At 35.9% G+C, this 23,200-nt stretch overlaps 1 protein-coding gene across 1 annotated transcript in view; it reads left to right on the top strand.

The window, feature by feature from the left end:
- COL19A1 (collagen type XIX alpha 1 chain) overlaps window positions 1-23,200 on the top strand; it is a gene marked incomplete at both ends in the record, with an annotated part of 304,611 nt that overhangs the window by 47,479 nt on the left and 233,932 nt on the right. Inside the window, 3 exons of the mRNA XM_084227959.1 lie at window positions 4,753-4,881; window positions 6,010-6,072; window positions 13,095-13,148. Coding sequence (XP_084084085.1) covers window positions 4,753-4,881; window positions 6,010-6,072; window positions 13,095-13,148 — 246 coding nt within the window. The remainder of the gene's footprint in view (window positions 1-4,752; window positions 4,882-6,009; window positions 6,073-13,094; window positions 13,149-23,200) is intronic.

Raw genomic sequence — 23,200 nt, 5'->3', positions numbered from 1 at the left:
AAAATACTGGATTTTGTATCTCCCACTATAGTGTAGCAGTGATGGGTCCCATTTAGGTAAGATTGCATTTGAAAGAGTTCCCAGACCCAATTCCGGCATGAGTGTGTGTGGAGACTTTCCCACACCAACAAGCAATTTTGACACTTATCTACCCAGAGAGAGTATCAGGCTCTATAGGATAAGGGCTCGGTCTCTCAAGACCCCCCTCTGGTTCAAATGCCAGTTAGAAACCTAGAATATTACTTGTGTTTCTGACCTACAGGCTATAAATCAGAGGTTTGCACAGTCCTTCCTGAGGTTTGGTTATTTTGCTAGAGTGGATGACAGTATCCCATTTACTCACTAGATCACCCACTTATTACAAAAGATATTATTCAGGAATAGCCAGATGGAAGAAATGCATATGGTTAGGTGTGGGGGAAGGGTGTAGAGCTTCCATCCCTTCATCAGGGGTGCTCGTTGTCCCAAATCACTAGATATTTACCAAATCATAGGCTCACAAAACCCCATGCTGTTAGGTTTTTATGTAAGCTTCTTTACTTAGGCAGACCTGATTAAATCATTGATCATTGACAATTGAACTCTATCTCCAGCCTAGAGGTCTGGGGACTGAAAGTCCCAACCTTCTAATCTCTTTGTTGTTTTTCCTGGCAACCGGTTCCTCTTTGGGCCTTCCAAAAATCATCTCATTCACATAACAAGATACCTTTATCTCACTAAACACTTAGGAAATTCCAAGGATTTTGAGGGTGTGAACCAGGGACTCTGAATGAAGAATAAATATATATGAAAACTATATTTTGGTCTTCTGAATATCCAAATATATATTTCTTATAAATCATAATATTGCAGTATTTGTTTTAAAAATTATTCAGCTATGTTTTAAATACTCTGAGGGGACTTTTACTTTTATACTCTCTTATAATTACTTGTCCTGTATTTACAGAAGGCAGTCAAAACATTGTTTCTTAATTTGGCAACATATAAACTAATAAAAGAGATAGATGGGATAAAAATGAGTTTTAAAGGGGTTAACTCTAAAAAGTCATAAAAAACATGAAAAGTAGGACCTCCCTGGTGGTGCAAGGGGTTAAGACACATCATTAACTATGAAGCTATCTGCAGCCACTACAGCACGAGTTCAATCCCTGGCCAAGGAGGTGACCCATATGGTGCAGCAGATCTCTCCTGTCTTGCTCGCTGCTCCCCTCAGCAGTGTATTTCAGTAGATCTGCCTGTTCTGTTCCCCAGTGTCTCTGGAGAATCCTTTCAACCCCCACATCTCTGGCCTCCATCCCAGCTTTGTATACATCAAATAAATAAATCTTTTTTTTTTAAAAATGAAAAGTAAAATATGAAAATGCTATTATTGTTGTATGTTAGATTTACAGATATTCTACTTAACATCAAAAAATTACATGAAAGTTTTATCAATAGTTAAGTAATTGGGCTTCCCTGGTGGTGCAGGGGTTAAAGTCTCAGAGCTATCAAGCTATCAGCAGTCACTTCAGCCTGAATTAGATCCCTGGCCAGAGAGCTGACCCACATGGCACAGCAGACCCTTCCTGTCTCACTCACTGCTTCCCTCAGCAGTGTATTTCAGTACATCTGTCTGTTCTGCTCCCCACTCTGTCTCTGATAAATCATTTTACCCCCGACTCTCAGGCCTACCCCCCCCACCATTCTTGTATGCATAAATAAAAATAAATCTTAAAAAAATAGTTAAATGATTACTTTTATCATTCATCTTGGATAGTAGAATAATAGTGTGGCAAGTTGAGTGAAAAGGATACCTACATCTTTCAAAATTATGTGTTTTGTTTATCTAACTTGGTTTTATAAAACATTTCTTTAACCGAGTTTATGGCTCTTATTCCAAGTAAAGTAAAAGCCAGCCAAATCTCTTTCTATAAATATCTAAAAGGATAATTTAGAATGCCAGTCTCCAGACTGAAGAAATACCTAGACTTCCTGGCATCACACATTTAAAATAGTAAAGATGTTATTTCTCCAAAAGTTACTTTATACTAATTATGGTCTTTTGAAGTGCCATAATGATATCTTGACATATTTAAACACTATAGTCTTGACCAATGGTCACTATTCAATATCATCACATAATAGACATTTTCAACTCAAATACAAGAAAACGGTTTAAGAAAGTTTAGGTGATGGAGTGGTTTGATAATTAAATGCAGTGACATGACCTTACTGAAAAAAGTTTTGAATCCTATTTTTATAAGAATATTTGGAAGTTGGGCCTCCCTGATGGCATAGCAGTTAAGTCTCAGTGCTATTAGGCTATTGCTGCTGCAGCCTCAGTTTGATCCAAGCCAGGGAACTAACCCACATAGTACAGCAGACTTCTCCTATCTTGCCCACTGCTCCTCTCAGCAGTGTATTTCAGTAGATATACCTATTCTACTCCCCACTTTGTCTCTGCTGAATCCTCTCACGCCTTTCTCCCACCACCTCTGGCCTATACCCCAGTTCTTGTAGGCATACATAAATAAAAAATAAATCTTAAGATTATTTGAAAGTTTCAGGAAGTAAATAATAAGGTAGGGATTCATCTGCAATCATAGGGGAAAAAAAAACAAAAGACTACTTATTTTCCTATTGATAGACATCTGCTAATAAGCTAATAGAAAATAGAAACTTGGTATACTTTAAGTGTACAAGAAAATTAATTATATAAAGGCCATTTCAGTGCATCTGCTTTAATTCTGAAACCAACTATAGTTTCTTGAAAAATGTTTTAAACTCAGAAAATTTTAATGTACTGGCTTAAAAATCTAATTTTGTCCTGCAGTTTCAGACATGTTTTTGTTATTGATATTTTTAGCATTTCAAAGGTGAAATTTCGTCAAGATAATTTATAAATATACTTCTTTGCTTCTACTAATTACATTTTCTGTTTCTGAAGCAATAAAGTTACAAAGACAGAGAGACTGAAGAACAAATATGAGGAGAAAGAAATCACCAACAGTTGTTGAAAATAAATGAGAAATGTGATTAAAATTTTGAGGGCTAATTAACCGAATATGTGTCAAATCAAAACCAGAAGTTTATGAGGGGAGGAGTCCTTGCTTGTACATTTTATGTTCCCTGTAGGCACTTTATGGAAAGTGTGGACAGTTTTATAGTGAAGGCTGAGACACACTTTTAAAGTCATTTACATACCCAATTTAATATAGTGAATCAGTTCTCCAAAGCAAAGTTGTCTCGCTTGTCTGACTGGGAAGTGGTTGAAAAATCCTATCAGATCATTTAAGGTAAATGGCTTGTCTTGGTGATAGTCCTGTTTCATTCTAATGTGACTTTTGGACTTGTGAATTTAGAAATACTAAAGCAAGTAGTCATTAAATCTGGAGAATAGGTGTGCTACAACTAGTGGTGAAGACAAGAAATGAGTTGCAGTATTTCTGGGTGCTATTTTTTTTAATAGTTTTTATTGTTGTTCTCAAAGGCATTAGAGCATTACCCATTTTTCAAAATAATTTTTGTTACAAAAGTTATATATGTCTATTTTGGAAAATACAACCAAATTCAAAGGAAATAAATATCGACCAGGATCTCACTATAGTAATTAACCACTGACAGTCTTAGTTTTGTATCCTGACATCATTTTTCATGCATATCTAATTTGTAGTATACAAAGTAACATGTGAACACTTTCCCCTAAATTGCAAATTTAGAGTTATGAAATTACAAATTCATGAAATTGCAAATTCAGAGTTACAAACCAGCTCAGGAGCTTGGCAAATGATGCTGAGAAGAAAGGATGTATTTATCCTCTTCAGATTCTCCATCTGGATTTATTTTTTGAGAGAAAAAATGCATTGATTTATAACCACATTTTATTTCATCTTGTCCAGCATATTCTGAACCTACTGGATAAGTGCAAATTTATTGCCTGTCTGTTACAGTGGAGGCTTTCAAATAACTTTATTTATTTTTTTTTTGGTAAAGATTATTTATTTATTTATACAAGCACTGGTTACCGTCAGAAGCGCAGGGGGATGAGAGAATTCACCAGAGATAGAGCAGGGAACAGAACAGGCAGACAGACGAAGTACACTGCTGAGGGGAGCAGCAGGCGGCAGGAGAGGTCTGCACGCCATGTGGGACCCTCGCCAGCAGCCGGGGATCGAACCGGTGCTGCAGAGGCTGCGGGCAGCTTCCCAGCCCAGTGCTCAACCGCTGCACCACCGGGGAGGCCCTTCAAATAACTTTAAAGGACAACTGACTGTTATAAAATATACTTTGACTAAATATATACGATCTTAGAGTCTAAACAGTATTTACTAGTTTATATACCTTTGCAATCATCTTGTTGAAGTACATGATATTTTAAAAGTTCAAATCACATGCATTTATTTTACATTTTGTTTATAAAACACTTGCTGGTGCATTTACAGAAATTATTTTATTGTGACAATGCAATTATTTTAACTATTTTATATTACTATACTTTTTTGCAAGTCAACATAATAGTTTTACAATTTCTCACAAAAACCAACATGTTAATGCATTTCTAGGGATTTGTTAGTGTAGTAAAAGAATAAAAGGAGTTCTAGTTAAAGAGCAAAGATATGATAAATTTTCACATGCTGTGTCAACCGTTGGTTAATTAGAAGCAGCTTTTTGCAGGTAACCCTGGTCTTCCCTAGTTTTGTAAGAGATATTATTTGGAACCTCAAAATGTTTGAAATTTACCACATTTCCTAAATCCTTTTTTTTGGATTTTAGTGCCCACGGCAGACTGACTTTGGAAGTACCATATCATCATCATCAGTACCAGCTCATGCCAATAAAATGCCTGCATATCTGCCAGCAAAGCAGGAATTGAAGGGCCAGTGCCAGTGCATTTCGAATAAGGTGTGCTAGTTTTATTCAATATCCATCAAAAGTCACCCTTCGTAGTGAACCACACCCCTTGAATGCAGGTGTGATGCTCAGAATTTGTCTTCCCCTTTAATGCTAGTTGTATAAAATGCTGCAACCACTCAGTCACTGGGGTGGGTTAAAAGAAGGGGGTTATCAGGATTTTATCAGGATTGTTCTGAATCCTTATCTTCCAGGACTTGAATGAGAATGACTAGAAAGGTGAAGGGAGGAACCACCTGTATAGCAGATGAGTACTGAGTACTTAGTGTGCCAGGAATAGGCTACAGTTCTGCAAATTCACATTTGAAGGCAACAAGGTGCCTGCTCAACATATGCTCGAAGATACTCTACATATATTTCTTTGTTATGTTGAGACTGCATTTGTCCAGTACATCCAGATATCGAGCCAGCAACCTCCCTCTGCCATAAATTACATGAGGAATATAGAGAGCTCTGTTAGTTACTCAACAAATTTGTTTCCCTTCACCTGTATAGCCCATGGACTGCTTGGAGAGTCTTGGCCCATGGACTTATTTCTGTGCTGCTTCTGTGAGTGTTAATAGCAGTTCTGAGGGCTGTGCTAAAAGTGGGCCATGTGAACTTTTGTTGACTTTCTTCTCTGTCTATACCCGAGGAAATGATACAGGAAAGGAAACCTTGCCCTAGTTCCAAGAGCTGTTTATACCCTAGTCTTTGACTTAATACGTGCCCTTGAAGTTATGCCTCCTACTACCACGTCACTGCCTGGCCAGAGGAATGGGAATGGGAATCAGGGGAAAGTTTAGAGAAACCTTACTTTTCCACTAGCAGTCTACACTGTATAGTAAGCTCTGTGAGAAAAGCAAGTACAATAGGCAGGGGGCATAAAGGGTCCAGATCACGGAAAGTGTCAAAGAGAAGAAAATGCTAAATAGTGTTTAAAGAGGGAAAGTAGTGAGCTTCCAGAAGGAGAGGGAAAGTTTACTCCAGTGGGGGAAGTTCACTCCAGCAGGGTGATCAGCATCAGTTCAGGTGAGAGTAAAGCTTTATTTTAGTATTGACAGCTTCATATTTATAAGTTATATGTCTTTCCTTCGATGTGACAGAATTTTGATAACATAGAAATTCATTTTCGTTCAGGGAGAAGCAGGATTACCAGGAGCTCCAGGCTCACCTGGTCAGAAAGGGGATAAAGGAGAACCGGTAAGACACCACCTAACTGTTGGGGTAAAAGTGCTTTGTTCAAATCTGACTTAAAAAATGTGTGGACATCATTTTTGTATGTCCCGGACAAATGCATATTTCTGTAAAAGATTCAAGAGTTATATTTAAATGCTTATAAGTGAAATAAGGAAGACTGCACAAGTATTCAAGTCTGCTTTTGAGTTCCTGTTGAAGGCAGGCTTAAAAATAGAACAGACCTGGAAACCAAAATCTTTGTACCTGAAAATTACAGGCAAAATTGTGATGCAGCAAAGTTTATTTTTTTGCTTGTACTCTAGCCTTTGTTCCCAGCTCTTCTCCAAAATTCTTGTTTCTGTTGTCTGCTGACAGGTCCTCCCACTTCCTTAACGCCTTACCATTTATTTGAAAGGGCCACTTTTTATTGAATACCTTTTCTGTGTAAGGCATGTTACTGGGTGTTGAGAACAAGATACATTCCCTGGTCTCAAAGATTCTATATACATAGTGCATTCCTATGCCTCCAAATCATATACAGTGTTGTAAACCAATGTTACCTCAACAACAAAATAAAAATAGAATCTTTCCATTAAAAAAATACATCTAAAAGGAGGTAGGGGGCCATTCAAGGACATGCATGTTAGATATGGAAGAATCATAGATATCCTGAGAGAATCATTGGGAAGCTTGGGAGAGTGTCATGGAGGAGATAGTGAGTGAGCTGGCGCTCCAAAGAGCTAATGCTAGGCAATATCCCATGCTTAAAATTTTATCTTTCCTTTTCCCACCCCATCAAAATCCCATCATAATCATCCTGTTTCCCATCCTGTTATGTCTTTAGCCAACTAGGTAAATTAATTTATGCTAAGATTAGGAATTGATTTTTTTTTCTTTCCAAGGTGAAACAGATTTAATTTCCTTTCATGCATTAACTTGGGAGTCCATGATTCTAAATTAGTTTACCTAACCTATTTGGTTTCTTTACTTTGAAGGTAGGAGACTGATGTCTGAGCAATGATTGATTCCTCAGTTGCACAACAAGCTTCAACAAAGACATCCATAGTCATTTGTCTCCCAGAGGGTGGTCTGTCCTTTGTATCTTACATAGGAACTTCAAGTACCTTGGCAGGTGTTTGAAAGAGAGTTTTTTTGAGGTGGGAGGAACATTTTTATTTTTTCCCTGTAAATCACATTACTTGGGATACTTTTGCTTTCAATATCATTATATGAAAACTTTAAATAATTAATAATATCTAGTACTAAGGACTAAGTTGATCAAACTGAAAATAAATCATTATAGCAATAGCTAGTATTTATTGAATGTTGACCATGTGCCAACCACTAATAGTGCTTTAGATAGGCCATCTTTTTGATCTTTATAATAGCACTTCATATTACGTATCAGTGTTTTATACATGGAAAAACTGAAGTTAAAAGAGGTTAAATTATTGTGCAAGGCCACATAGTAATGGTCAAGATGGGATCTGAACCCAGACTATTTGACTCCTATGGCCTTCTCTTAACCAGCATCATGTTGAGTGTTGCTCTGTATTTTAAAATCACTTCTGTATCACTTATCTGTGTTTTTTTGACTAGAACACATGCTCTTCTAATACCTTATTTTATCCTTACAGCTTTATAAATAATGTCAATCTAATATTTTTATCCTCACTTTGCTACTGAGAGAACCAAGTGTAGGTAAAATGCTATGCCCAAGATAGGGGCCTCACTGGTGGCACAGGGGTTAAAGACAGCGCTATCAAGCTATTGCCAGCCACTGCAGCACTGAGTTCCATCCCTGGCAGGCCAGGGAGCAACCCATATGATGCAGCAGACCTCTCCTGCCTCATCTGCTGCTCCCCTCAGCAGTCTATTTTAGTTGATCTGCCTGTTCTGCTCCCTACTCCCTCTGGTGATTCCTTTCACCCCCCACACCTCTGACTTACACCCTACTTCTTGTATGCATAAATAAATAAATCTTTTTAAAAAATGCTATGCCCAAGGTAATGTAATTAAGAGGACTCTGAGGAGAAAAATCTCTGATTAATTCCAACTCTTCATTAAGTTATTGTTATTAACTATTCATTAAGTTGTTATTCATTAAGTTATTGTTATTGTAAGAAAACGTGTGCTAGAAGCTGGAGTTACAGCAGTAATGAGAAAGCATGGTTTCTCATCGATGTTTCAATGATGCTTTCATTGCAGCACTAACTAGTGATGATTCATTCAGGAAACCTTCCTTCTACCTTCAGGAATGATGACCAGTAGAAAAGAAAGAAATGAGTACAAATGATAATTATTAGTAAATTTGTTGTGTGCCAAATCTGTAAAATAAGCAAAAATACATCCCAGACTTCTAAAGCATTATGTAATTTCCCACTTATGTATTTTTAAAGTATTAACATTTGTTTTAGCATTCAGACTATGAAAAATTCATAATGGCAAGAGTTTTTGTGGCAAGGCAAAAACAGTTGGGATGAAATAAGTTGATAACTAACAAACAAAACAAATAATCAGCATCCTTTCATTTTTTCAATACCTGCACTGACATTTGATTAATTCAGCATACCTTTGCCATGTAAATAAGACTTCAAATGACTGTAGCTGTGAATGTCTTCAGCTTTCCTGGTACTTGTAATAACCCTAGATGCATTGTTTCATTTTAATGAGCTGATGATGAGTCTATTTCTATTCCTATTGTACTGTGTAATACTGCAACTTCAGTGTGCAGTAAATAAAGATGATTTTCCTCTGTTTTTGAATTTGGTATATAATTTTCATTATGAGAGCTGGTGCACAATATAATGCCTGTCTGGCTTGAAGATGGAAAGTCATTTTGCTCTAAGGTGTATTGAATAGTTAATTTTGTGAAATGATTGAAATGCAGTGTTACCTAGGGGACCAGAAATTCTTCTCAAGGTTTTCCTTTTGGTCTGTAAGACCAAGATGTATTTGGAGGGGTGGGGGGAAAAGGGACTAGAACAGTAGATTAGGAGTGCTACTTTGGGAACTGACCCACTTGGGAATGAATTCTGTTATCTTCTTACTTGCTTTGAAAGTGGCCCCTACTAACACCTACTCAATAGTTTATTTTGAAGAAGAAATTCAATAGTATATATAATGCAATCCCAGATACTGGCATATTCTAGATACTCAACAAATATATTTTCTCTACTTTCCTACCTACAGTGTAATTGTTAGGTGTTGAAGGAGAGGTATAAATAATCCTTGTAGGTGTAGTTTAGTTTCATATGTATTTTGAGAAAATGAAGAGATTTTCATTTGTGAGATAATTTAGAATGTTTGATTGATTGGATGTTTTAGTTTATAAAAATCTTGAGTTGTTGTATATACTTAAATAGATAGTAATAATTTATCAATAGTTAATTTCTTCAAAAAAATCACTCAATAATTTAAATATTTCATCAAACATGTATCTTTTGTCCCCAATGTTATTAGCAAAATGTTTCCTGGATATGGTGTAAAGAGATATTCTTGTTTTATCATGCTTAGATAATGTTGATTAGGAACCATCCAGAGACAAATTTAACTTCCTTTCTCTTATTAACTATCAGGTATATGTTACTGATCAGGTAAAATTTTACTTTTGTCTCAGTGAGATAAAATGAGAAAAATTTTGAAACTCTAACCTCCAAATCTTTTTCTAATCATGTGTTACTCAGTACAGTATTTCTAATGGTGTTAAGTTTTAAGAATTCTTACTTTAATGTGGAAGCTTTATAAGAGCAAATTTTACTTTTATTTATGCCCATACACTGAGTTACACAACTACTGTGAATAATGTAAATCCTGTCCCACAGGATCTAACCTCAGTGATGGCTTCTTTCTCTCTCAAGATAAACACCAGTGTTCTAACAATGGGCTAGACCACCTCTCGCATTACTCTCTCTATCAGCTCCTACCCTCTCTTCTGGTTCATGCCTGATCCAAGGTCTTTGTACCAGGTCTTTTATAAATACTTGGAATTTTTTCCTATTTGTCCATTTGGCTCTCTCTTTTCACCATTTATCAATAGAATTTTGCTCAGAAATAAATTTTTTTATTGAGGTAACATTGGCTTAGAAATCACTTAAAAATAGAAAAAACCTTTCCAGGAATCTCTATGTAAAAAACATCCTTCATTCCACCTCTATCTTCTTTTCTTACCATGTTTGTTGTCACCTGATATGTTATGATTATGCATTTATTTATTTCTTCACTAAGAATTTGAATTCTGTGAGCATCATGCACAGATTAGCATAAAATATGTTGAATGAATTAATGAATGAATACTACACTTCAAGACCAATCTAAATCATCAACTCAGCTATGTCTAGAATTTATAAATTCTATCCCCAAAAGCCAAGTACACTGCCAAGTGAGGCAGAGTCAGCTTTCAATGAAAGTTAAATAAGCTAAATCATCAGAGAGCTGTTATGTCACTTTTGTTCTGTCATACCTTTTTCCTTTAAAAAACAAAAATCCGGGCTTCCCTGATGGCACAAGGGGTTAAGCAGCAACCTATGAAGCTATCAGCAGCCACTGCAGCAAGAGTTCAATCTCCAGCCAGGAAGCTACCCACATGGCACAGCAGACCGCTCCTGACTTGCCCACTGCTCCCCTTATCTGTGTATTTCAGCACATCTGCCTGTTCTGCTCCCCACTCTGTCTCTGGTGAATCCTCTCACCCCCCACACCTCTGGTCTATACCCCAGTTCTTGTCTGCATAAATAAATCTTTAAAAAAAAAACCAAAAAACAAAAATCCTTTTCATATAGTGATTAGCTTTAGTTTGATATTACATTAATATTTGGAAAAAAGCCACAATTTTGGTATGATTTACTATTTGCCTTTATGTGCCTATTTTCTCATCCATACTGTGATGGTTCACTAATTTGATTTACTGTGTTTTTACCCCCATAATGTTGACCTATCACGGAGCAAGATGGCTTGAATTTCAAACCAATACTGGTTGTATCTGAGCAAGTATTCAGATGTGATCAATAGTCTATATCAGGGCACCTAATCAAACCATTCTAACCATTATCATCAGTCCAAGACTAAACTCTGTCTGACATTATTTGAAATAATAATTAATACTTTTCTTTCATTCAGACTCAATTATTATAATTTTCTGAATCTTTTAATTCCCTTTTCTTAGCAAGTATACTTAGCAACCTAATTACTTAGCAACCATATTACTTTCTCAGATCTTTAAGACCTTTGCTAATACCCTCACCCACTCCAGAACTGAAATCCTCTCAAGAGTTTTGTAAAATACAGCTCATTTCAATATTCCTTAACCTAAGGGGGAGTGTGATCTGTGTTCTATTTTGGGAATAATTTTCCAGTTTATTTTTGTTATTATGTTCCACATAGCCAGTTAATTCCCCTAAAGTATAGGTTTAATGAAATTATTACTTTGCTGATACACTTTTAGAGAAAATCAACAATTTAAAATGGGATAAGTTAACTTATTTGTTTCTATTGTCAAAAATTTTGGTATTGATTCCTTTGTTATCCACTGTCCAGTTTTACTATGGAAATATCCATTTTGAGCAATCTAATGTGTTAACCCAGAGCTACCAGTGAGTCCCCTTATTTTCTTTCCATTTTAACTTATTTGCTTGCCCACTGTAAACAATACCAGTAAAAAGACAATTTTTAAAAGAGAGAATATTGTCCCTTAGTAATAACCTCAGAGGTTAAGTTTTAATATTATGCTTTTGACATTTTGCCTGTGTCAATGTAAGGAATTTTTATTTCTCTTTCCTTATACAATATATATTGGATTAATTGATAGGTGCTTTTTAAAAATCAGTTTTACCCAGTGTAGGGGCAGGAGGGGCACAGCGCAGGATCCCTATAATCCGAGCAGACAGGTGAAGGAGAAGCCCAGGATCCCTCGGTGCCTTTTTCAGGCTTTTATTGGAATTTTACTGGGTATACATCAGGCAGGGGTTCTGGGGGGCCAGAAGGCTGGCAGGCCTCCTAGCCCCCAGCGACTTCACTCTTCCTGCGCTCTCTGGCGTTCTCTCATGGTCTCTGCTTCTCTCTTGCTTGTTCTCCTTCTGGTGGTTCTGTGCCCGTGATGCCACCCTTAAAATCCCAGTCTCAGCCCAGGTGTACCCACCTACGTATGCCCACACCCCACTCCAGGTGCCCACCATCGGGCATGCATTCAAGACCGCAGGGATCCATCATCTATCCTAATGGTGGGAGGGCAGAAAAGCCTGACAATCGTTTACCCTACGCTCAGTCTGATATAATCTCATCTAATTATAGCAGTTGAATTTGAAGCTTACTTGTGTGGGGTGGGGGGATACTTGTGTGTCTTAAATCTGAAATAAACAATGTTACTGTAATGATGGAATTATAGACTGATACAGTTATATATGTTTCTTAATCTCTACCAAAAATTTGTAATAAACTCATTCAAAAAGTTTGTTATTCTGCACTTTTCAAGGAGAATTTTATTAGGCTAAATTTATAACAGAACTACCACAGCAGATATAGATGACCCATCAACTTCATTGATCAGGTTTTTCTAGTTTTGGTGGAAGAGCAGGGAAGTTGACAGGATCGAGTTAGTTCATGGCTTCTGAAGGATATAACAAAAGGTCAGAAACACTGAATTAAAACACACACAGGAATCTTAAGAGTCTGAAGTTTCATGACTTACTTGAATTGAAAGAACTAGGTAAGATGTAGCTTTTAACTCATTTAAACTAATTTCTTGTATCAGTGGAGCAACAGAATCATTCCTTAATGTGGATTCTATAAAAGAAATAATAAAGGTGAATGTTTGTGGTGGAGAATGCCTAGTTATAGTTTTGATTAGCACCTTAATATTTATTAATATTTTCATAATTTGTGAATTGTCAAAATATAGTTTAATGACTTGTGGGTAATGTAAAGAAGGAACTTGGGGCACAAACTTAAGTGCAAAAGCAACTTATCCATGAACTAATAACAGATTCTCTTGGACAATGTTGGAAATTAATACACCTTCAAACAATCTAATGAGCATTTCTGTATTTTAGGGTGCAGTTGGTATTAAAGGTGAAATTGGTGCTCCTGGAATTCCTGGGGTAAAGGTAGGTTGATTTGATATTTGATTAAACTTTGTGTTTTTTTTAAATTAAGTTCTGTCAGATAGGAGGAAAAATATATGCAACGAGTCTGATAGTTTAGGGGCCTGCAAACTATGGTCCTGCAGCAAGGCTACCAAAAACTTGCTGTATGATTTGGTAAATAAATTTTTACTGGAACACAACTACATTCATTGGTTTCACATTTTCTAAGCTGTTTTTGTGCTACAAAGCAATATTAGATAACTGTGGCAGAAATCATATGGTCATTGGACTTATTCTAAAGGCTTCAAGACTTCTTAATTTTACTATTTTAAGTGTGACATAGTATCTTTTCATACATATTTTACCAAGGACATAAATACTCTATATGTATATACATTTAAAAATACAGTACTACAGCAAATACTGTAAATAAAAATATAAGAAATGTTTCCATCCTTCAGTAAAATAAATATGTATCTTATTAAATGGTTAATTTTCATGTTGTTTTCTCTAATACTTGTAAATATGAGTCTAAATATGATTTTCTCCCCACTGTTTGAAAGTGTCCGATAAAATCATTTGTAAGCCAAAATGGCAGGGTAGAGGTAATTGCCATGGATTTACATAGAAAATTTTGAGTGTTCCCAGACCCCCAAATAGTCCACAAATTCATACTAAAAAAACACATAAAATCTAAAATAACATTAACATATGATAAAAACAGGCATGATATGATAAGCAAACAGCCTGTATATAAAGCAGTTCCTGGGGAAGGAACTTGAGGGTGCCACTCTCGCTGCAGGGGTGTGAAGAGCTTGTAGCATGACTGCTGCAAAGCAAATGCTGAATGCTGTTTGTCTTTTGCTGTATAAGCGGAAATCCACTTCGGATTTATCTCAGTGAAAACAGAGACTAATATAGTTCTTTCATAAAAGTGAAGTGTTATAACTCGAACTTTCAAAAAGCAGGGTATACTGGGATGAATTAATCATGAGATTAGTGTTGCAGTTCAGCATTTTAGTCAGCTTTTATAGAAGCTTGAAAAAATTATACTATTTGTAACTTACACTGCAATTACCATGTCTTATTTTTCACAGTATATATGTGTGTGCATACATGTATATATATACATTATATTTAACTCTATGTGTATTTCACTACATATATAAACTTACATTGCTGATTTGTTAGGTTCATCTGTTGATGCTAAGAAAATTCTCTTCTTCACTAAATAAGTTTAGTTTAAATGTCTTTAGTTGATCTAGCTGTAGTAATTATTGAGTCCACTTTGCCTCATTATTTAAATGACCATGACCCTTGTGGCTATTCACCTAAAGTTGTCGCAGAGTAACTGAAATGGTAGAAGGTTCAGACATTTTTTGAGTCCTTTCTAAATGTATCTCTTCTTTTATATCACTCCTTCATTGCTGCTGCTTTTTGTCTTTTAGAATTTAGTCAGGTTGATATACAAATTCCTTACTCCTGTAGTGTATAAATGTTGGACTAGTAATAATGAACTTTGATGAACAATGATACCTTGTCAATGTTTGTTTGGGCTTCTAAACTCTTATGTAAGCTTGCTGATGATGTTAATTTTTAAAGATTTCTTTATCGTAAATGAAAGGTCCTTCAAACACTTGTTCAAATATCTGATTTCTTAATAGTATCATTTTCCCTGGGGAATGCATAAGGAGGAGAGGGGGGGAAATCAATCATCAACTCCTAAAGTAGTAAAGTAAATCCAAATTTACTTTACATACCTATTCTACTCATCTCTTCCTAAAATACATTATAAAACTTTTTATTTTGGATCACTGAGATTTTTCAAACTATTTTGAATATGGGAATATTTTTATATTTTCAAATCAAACATAGAATCATTGAAAGGCTTCACCATAAAGTATATCATTGGACTTAGAGTAAAACTTTATTTATTTTTTAAATTTTTTCATTTTTTTTAAAGATTTATTTATTTATTTATACAAGAACCAGGGTGCAGGCTAGATGCGCGAGAGGGTGAGAGGATTCACCAGAGACAAGCAGGGAACGGAAAAGGCAGACTGATGAAATACACTGCTGAGGGGAGCAGCGGGCACGACAGGAGAGTTCTGCCACGCCATGTGGGACGCTCGCCGGCCGGCTGGGATCGAACTGGCACTGCAGAGGCTGTGGACAGCTTCATAGCGCGGTGCTCAATTGCCTGAGCCACCCGGGGAGGCCCAAACTTTATTTTTTTTTAAGATTTTAATTTTTATTTATGTATACATGAACTGGGCCAGAGGGGCAGGGGGTGAGAGTATTCACCAGAGACATAGTGGGGAGCAGACCAGGCAGATCTACTGAAATACACTGCTGAGGAAATCAGCAGGAAAGACAGGAGAGGTCTGCTGCTCCATGTAGGTCAGCATCCTGGCTGGGGTATCAAACTCATTTCTAGTGGCTGATGATAGCTTGATAGAGCTGAGACTTTAACCCCTGCACCACCAGGGAAGCCCTAAAGTAAAACTTTAATTAATATAAAGGAATATACCAGTTGTTGATAAACTTGTTGGACATAGTAATTCTGGAAACTAGAAGTTTCAGCCTTTTGAGACCCATTTAGTCAAAATGTCAAGTGAGCGAATCTTGCAAAATCAATCAATGAGCAGTATCTGTTGGAAAACAAGTAATGTTCTCCAGGGAACTTAAAAGCTAATGTGATAAAAGGGGAGCTGTATTTATGGTGTTCCAAAACCAATGCAAATTATCCTAGTACCTGCTCTCACCTGTTTCCTCAAGCAGTTTTCTTCCAGGTCTGATTTACTTGAGTTGTTCTTAAAGAGCCTCACAGGCAATGAGAGAATTCACAAGGCTTCCAGTGGTGCTAAACATAGCTACAAATAGTGCTTGAATCCTACTTTCATGCATCTTCAGGGATCCTACTCAGTGACTTAACACCCTCCCATTATCTGTGGGAAAAAACAAGTCTTTGCCGTATTCTCTCCTCAAGGTCAATCACTGGTGCTCTCAGGTCTGTTCTAACTTGTCATTTCATTTAGCTGTTAAAGGGACTAATACTCATGAGTGAAGAAATGCCACCAAAAGTGTGTTTTTCTCATTTTTATAATTCACAGATTACCATTAATTTAAAATAGCTCTAATGGATTTACATAAAATGAAAACAAGAAAGCTATTATGTTATCTGACATGCGTGGTTCCTAAGTTTTAAATATTTGTCTCTGATGAAGATATATCAAAATTTTTTAATTTTTAAAATATCAGAATTTTAATAGCATAGTTGTAAAGATGAGTTCTTATGCTTAAGACAAAATGATTCCATTGTTATGTGATGAAAATAAATTCATTATTTTTTTCTCTGTAAAATTTCCAAAGAAAAATGATTGCTCTTAAAGTGGTATATAGCTTGCAAGCACTGTCTCCCATGCTGACTTCATGTGACTCCATGCATTTTCCAGATTGCTCAGACAGCCCCCAAGTTTAACTTTGAATCTACTACTCAGCATTGGTAATTCTTTGGGATTCTTTTTCTTAACTGTAGGTGCATAAAAGTTACATTAAAAGATGAAATAAAGGGCCTCCCCGGTGGTGCAGTGGGTTGAGTGCCGCACTGTGAAGCAGCCCGTAACCTCTGCAGCACAAGTTTGATTCTCGGCTGGTCAGGGAGAAACCCACATGGCACGGCAGACCTCTCCTGCCTTGCCTGCTGCTCCCCTCAGCAGTGTCTTCCGTCTGTCTGCCTGTTCTGCTCCCCACTCTGTTTCTGGTAAATTCTCTCACCCTCCCGCACCTCTGACTGTACCCCAGTTCTTGTATAAATAAATAAATCTTAAAAAAAAAAAAGATAAGGGGCCTCCTTGGGTGGCGCAGGCAGTTGAATGCAGCGCTGTGAAGCTGTCCACAGCCTCTACAGTGCTGGTTTGATCCTGGCCAGCCGGCGAGAATCCCACATGGCGCGGCAGACCTCTCCTGTCTCACCCGCTGGTCCCCTCAGCAGTGTATTTAGTCAGTCTGCCTATTCTTCTGTTCCCTGCTCTATCTCTGGGGAATCCTCTCACCCTCCCTCGCTTCTGGTCTGTATCCTGGTACATGTATGCATGAATAAATAAATCTTAAAAAAAAGGATAAAATAAAGATGAATTGTCTCACTGAGAATAAGACACTTTATACAAAGTGCCACAGGGCATATATCTTAGGTATGATATTCTCAAGGTTGTTTTTTTTTATTTTTTAAGGCTTAATAGTTAAACTCGAAAACTGATTTATATTAATGAAGAATATTTTGAGCAGTGTAGAGTAGAATTTGTATATTATCTGTACTTTTCTTTACGTCCAATGTGATACAGTAATAAATTAAGTAATTTGCATATAAATCCCATTACTCTAAAATAAACCTACACTTTGAAGTTTGGTTAGGTGATAGCAGTGAATTTTTTTTTAGTCAAAACTCTAAAGTATTAGTTTACTGAGGCGGCATTTTTCTTCTGAAGCCCAGGAGGAAAGTAGTACATTAAACAACATTATTTTATGAAATCAATTTATAGAGTATGGAGTCATGGAGACTTTAAGAATGAAGAACTGTAGCATTCAATTATATTCATTTGTAATTATAATACTTATCACCTTGTACAGACTTGCACTAGGCATTCTATCCTAATAATATACAGCCTTTCTGCTAAAACCCCAGAAAAAAAATAGTTGTCCCCTTTACATTTATTCAGTGCAGCTAAGGTTTTGCCTGAGAGATTTGGTAAAATTCTATTGTGAATTGAAAATCTATTCTATATATAGCAAGTGTTATTACTTCTTACTTACTGTTGACTTTTGATCAGCTTAGACAGAAACCACTGTTGGGCAAGGAAGTCCAATGGTCCAGTTTATAAGAGTAGTGAATGACTCAGTACATCAGATAGCATGTACACATACACATGCACACACACATACACATGTACGCATGTGCTAACAACCTACATCTTCATTGTATGCAATGAGAAAATTAAATGGATAATTCAGACACTGGGAGCGAAGCCTGCCCTGTATGGTACTTCCAGACATAACACTCAAATCATGTTTGCATTTATTACCTGAATATTTCAAATGAAAAATTGCCTCATTCTCTATCTCACTTATCTATTTCATGTGTTTTGTATTGGATATATTTTTTAAGAAGTAAACATATTTTTCAAAAAATGAGAGTACCTATTTTCCATTTATCTTAATCCTCATAATATGATAGTAAAAACTGAATAGAGTTTAACTTATACTGAAACCAATTTTCTGTCTACTGAATTACCTGGAATTTGTCCTAAAATGTCTTCACATCACATCTCTTGGTTTTCCTCTAAGTTATTTCCTTAGAATATGGGAATTATGGGCCTCCCCGGTGGCACAGCGGTTGAGCGCTCGGTTGCGAAGCTGCCCGCAGCTTCTGCAGCGCCTGTTCGATCCCCGGCTGCTCCCCGGCCACCAAAGGAGGGTCCCACATGGCACGCAGACCTCTCCTGCCGCCCGCTGCTCCCCTCAGCAGTGTGCTTCGGTCCTTCTGCCTGCTCTGCTCCCTGCTCTGGCTCTGGTGAATTCTCTCACCCTCCCACGCTTCTGACTGTACCCAGTGCTTGTATAAATAAATAAATAAATAAATAAATAAATAAATAAATAAATAAATAAATAAATAAATCTTAAAAAAAAAAGAATATGGGAATTATACTGTACCTACTTCTAGTATCATCTTAAAGATTAAGTGAGATTATTCATGAAAGTATGAGCTCAGTGCCTGATAAATAGCAATATTTGTTAAACAGATACAATTTTAAAAGAAAATAATTTGAAACTGTGACTTATTATGAGACTGAATTAGAATGCATTCAAGAGAATTTATTTTATTCAAAATATGTTTAATAGAAAATGTTGAAATAGAAGTCACAGATCTTAGAAAACTTTGATCGCTAAAGACAAACTGTTTGCAAACCAGTTGCACTAACTGAAATATGTATGAGTGTAAACTGGTACAATAATAATAGCAGACACTTAGTTGTTATTGTATGTTAAATACTATCAAGAGACTGCTTCACATTATTTTTTTTAATTCCTCATAATATCTCTTTAAGGTAAGATTTATTATCACTATTTTATAGATTAAGAATCTGAGATTACAGCAACTATAAATGTCCCCCTAATTTTATAGCAAAAAAATAGTGGAATCAGGATTTGAATCTTGATCCCTATGAATTCATAGCTATGCACCTTTACCATGTTACCTCATCTGGATAGATTCTCAGGTATCCAAGTTTGCTTTGCACTGACAGATCTGAATAGGACCTTAAATTCATTGACCAGCCAGTCTTGCAAGGGTACTGTACAAAGGACTTCCTACATTCTGCTCAAATGAGAGTATATTCCTTCTCTCTAAACCCCTTTTAAACCCTTTTTAAAGATTTTGACTTGCTCACTCTCTAAAGATTGTATCCACTTAGAAACTTGCATCCAAATAAAAAGACACATACCAAATTAGAGAAGATATTTGCATATCATATATCTAATAAGGCGTTAATATCCCAAATATGTCAAGGACATACCCCTTGTATCATATGCAGTGTTGTAAATCAATGTTATATAATTAAAAAATAAAGTTCAACAATGAAAAAGCAAACAACCTGATTAAAAAATGGGCAGAAGATCTAAATAGACACTTCACTAAAGAAGACATATGATGGCTAACAGTTACATGAAAAGATGTTCATCATATCTTCTTATTAGGGAAATGCAAATCAGAATTACAATGAGATATCACTTCACACCTGTGAGAATGGCTATTATCCAAAAGGCAAGAAACAGCAAGTTTTGAAAAGGATGCAAAGAAAAAGGAATCTTTTTACTCCTTTGGTAGGAATCTAAATTGGCGCAGCCATTATGGAAAAAAGCATGGAGAGTCCTCTAAACACTAGAAATACAAATTCCATACTATCCATACTACCCACTTCTGGGTATTTACTAAAAAATAGTTTTAAACAAACTAATTGAAAGAGGTTTATGGACAACCCTCCACCTATTATCATTTCAGTATTATTTATAATAGCCAAGAGCTAAAAACAGCCAAAGTATCTATCAACAGATGACTGAGTAAAGATGTGATATATATACACAGTAGAACACTACTCAGATATTTTTAAAAAAGATGAAATTTTGCTATTTTCAGCAATATGGAGGGACATAGAGATTTATTATGCTTAGAAATACGTGAGAGGCAGAAGGACAAATTGTGATTTCACTCATGTAGTACATAAACAAATTAAATCAAAAATAAAATTTTGCTGATGAACCTTATGTACTATATATAGATGTTGATTTTTAATAATGACTACAGGAAACTTAACATAATGTTAAAATGCAATATTACTTGCAGTGAAATTGAAACAGTAATCAAAACCCTTCCCAAAAACAAAAGCCCAGGACCAGATGGCTTCACAAGTGAATTCTACCAAACATTCAGAAATGAGCTTCAAAAATTTTTTTTTAAATTATGCTTTTCACCAAAAGAGAGGATTTTTGCCTGGCTATCCCATCAGAAATAGATATTATGAAAATAATAAGATTTCATTTTGTTTAGTTTCCAAATTCAAAATTGTATTTGAAATAATGCTTTGAAACTTCCTTCACCTGACTGGAGATTCTTAACTGCCCTGAAAGACTGTCAGCCTTTCTCCAGACAGGTGACTCTTCAGATTATCCTAACCTTAATACCTCATCTAGAATATTCTCTCTTTACATTCTCTACCACATATGTTAAACACATGCACATATATATACACATACATGCACACACGTGTATAAAATGTAAATATATGTATGTAAATATATAGAGATTGTATTCATTTTATCAAAAGCAAAAATGTCATGGTACCATGACTTTATAAACAGAAAAATCTTGAACTACTAGCAGTAGAAAAGGCAATGCCTTAAGACACTTAAGAAGTATTTTGATAACAGGATGAGTTACCAAGATGTATGTCTTGAATAGCCGGGCTAAATGTCTCATTATGAGGTGCTTTGTATGATGGGTCTTTTCACCATAAAATCTGAAGCTTCTAGTCTTTGCAGTGGGATGAGACTGAACTGAGCAGATCCTTTGTTCCCTAACAGTTTTTGTATTTCTTTTCTGCTGGAAAATGAAATGACTATAATCTTTGAATTTTGATGTTCCCTTAAAAAAGACACGTTATGAGAAGACTGCAGCTTCAGGAAATGAAGGCAGATGCTGTTAGAGCTTTATGAAAGCACAGACAAGGCCGGTAGCTGTTGTGAATTATAATGAATTTTGTGGCATCCTGGTCCAGATGTAGCATTAATTCCTCAGAGACTCAGAAACTTATAGGCATTTAGTTTAAAAGTCACGGAATATTTTGTGAGCTTATTTGGCTTAGTTTCACCTAATTTTTCATTAAAATTCAGAATTAGCATTAATTTCAGAATTCCTCTCAAGTTTTTGTTGTTGTTAAAGTTGAAATATCTATTTACATGTGAAAATTTTTTGTAGAAATTAAAACAATAAATGAGGAGGGAAAAGGACAACCCACCTTTATTCTAATCATGGGACATTTCCTTCCTGTAAAAATTATCAAGGTTTATTAAACAAATATGAGCTCTGTGAGGGAAAATATCTCTGAGAGAAAATATTTTTTACACAAAGAATCTTCCATATACTTGTATATTTCAGAAAATTCTGTGATGAATTAAATCATAGCCAAATCTGAACGTGGATTTGAAATTTTTATTCATAGAAAAAATATTCATAGAAAAATGACTATATTCATAGAAAAAAATGACTACAAAGAAAAGTTTTGTCAACATACTAGTTGACTTATTAAAGTGACAGGAATGGTACCTAAATTATCAGTGAAAACCTACCTTTATATGGAGTCTCTTATAATTGTCTTATTTGTAGGCAGTATGTTGATACAATATAGCACTAAAATAAGCAGAAACATGAGAAGGACAGAGGTAATAGAAGGACAGGAAAAGAAAAAGAAATTTGCTCACTCTGCAGTTGATTTTATTTCTTAATGGTTTCTTATTCCCTTCTAATGCCTTCCACTCGCACCCCAAGTAGAGCAGTTGGCAGAGAACACAACAGATGGATGACAAGCTCAACACATGCAGTGGATCTGGCACCCAGGCTCTTGACTTTTATTTGCTGAACAGTTAGCCAGATTTCAAGAACCTAGTCTGCTAATATTCTTATTTGGTTTAATGCACTATGAAAATCTAACACATAAATATTAAAATATTGCCACAAAAAAGATCACACAGTCTCTGTTTCTCTGCATAGTTAAATGACTGTTTTATTGACATAGATTGTTGAATTTAAAGACGCACCTAGTTTTTTTGTAAAGACATTTATGACTTCAGATATTAGGGTTTTCTTAAAGTGGGTCTATCTAAAAGAGCTTTTAGACAGCCAAGTCAGGGGTAGCCATACCAGTGTAAGGTACTGAATGGACCTATTAGGAGTAGAAGATTTGAGAGGATAATCTCAGGCAATGGATATGTTTCTTCTGTATCACCATTTCTTCATTTTTCACAGATTACTAAATTCAGAGCTCAAGACAAATTGCTTCTTTTTCATGAAGTCTTATTGGCCACCAGAAAGAATTAGAACCTGTTCAGTCTGCTCACACAGCATTTAATTTACATAACCAATATAATTTGGGCTCTGCCCCCAATATGAGCTCCTGGTGAACAAGGACGTGGTGTCTCTCTGATTTCCTATAACCCTGGCACTTGGCCCAGCATATGGCACCTGATTGGTTCTGGATGAATGTTTGTTGATCTGTTCAGAACTCAAGTGGACTTAGTCCAGAAATAGAAAAGAAAAAGAACAGAGACTGTTAAAAAAAAAAAAAAACAAAAAAAACAAAACAAAAAAACCCTGTGCTGAAGAATGATCAGTAAAAGCCCCCAAAGACAGTGATGCTTCAGTATGAATTTCCTGTACTTTTTGCAAAAGCATGCTTTGGGAGGAGAATCTCTTATTAACCCAGCTGAGCTTACAGGTGTTTCTTCCTAGAAAGAAATATAAT

Source organism: Talpa europaea (genome assembly GCF_964194135.1).
Source record: "Talpa europaea genome assembly, chromosome: 2".
Classification (NCBI taxonomy): domain Eukaryota; kingdom Metazoa; phylum Chordata; class Mammalia; order Eulipotyphla; family Talpidae; genus Talpa; species Talpa europaea.
The sequence above is the reverse complement of the archived record's forward strand: the minus strand, read 5'-3'. Positions and strand labels throughout refer to the sequence as shown.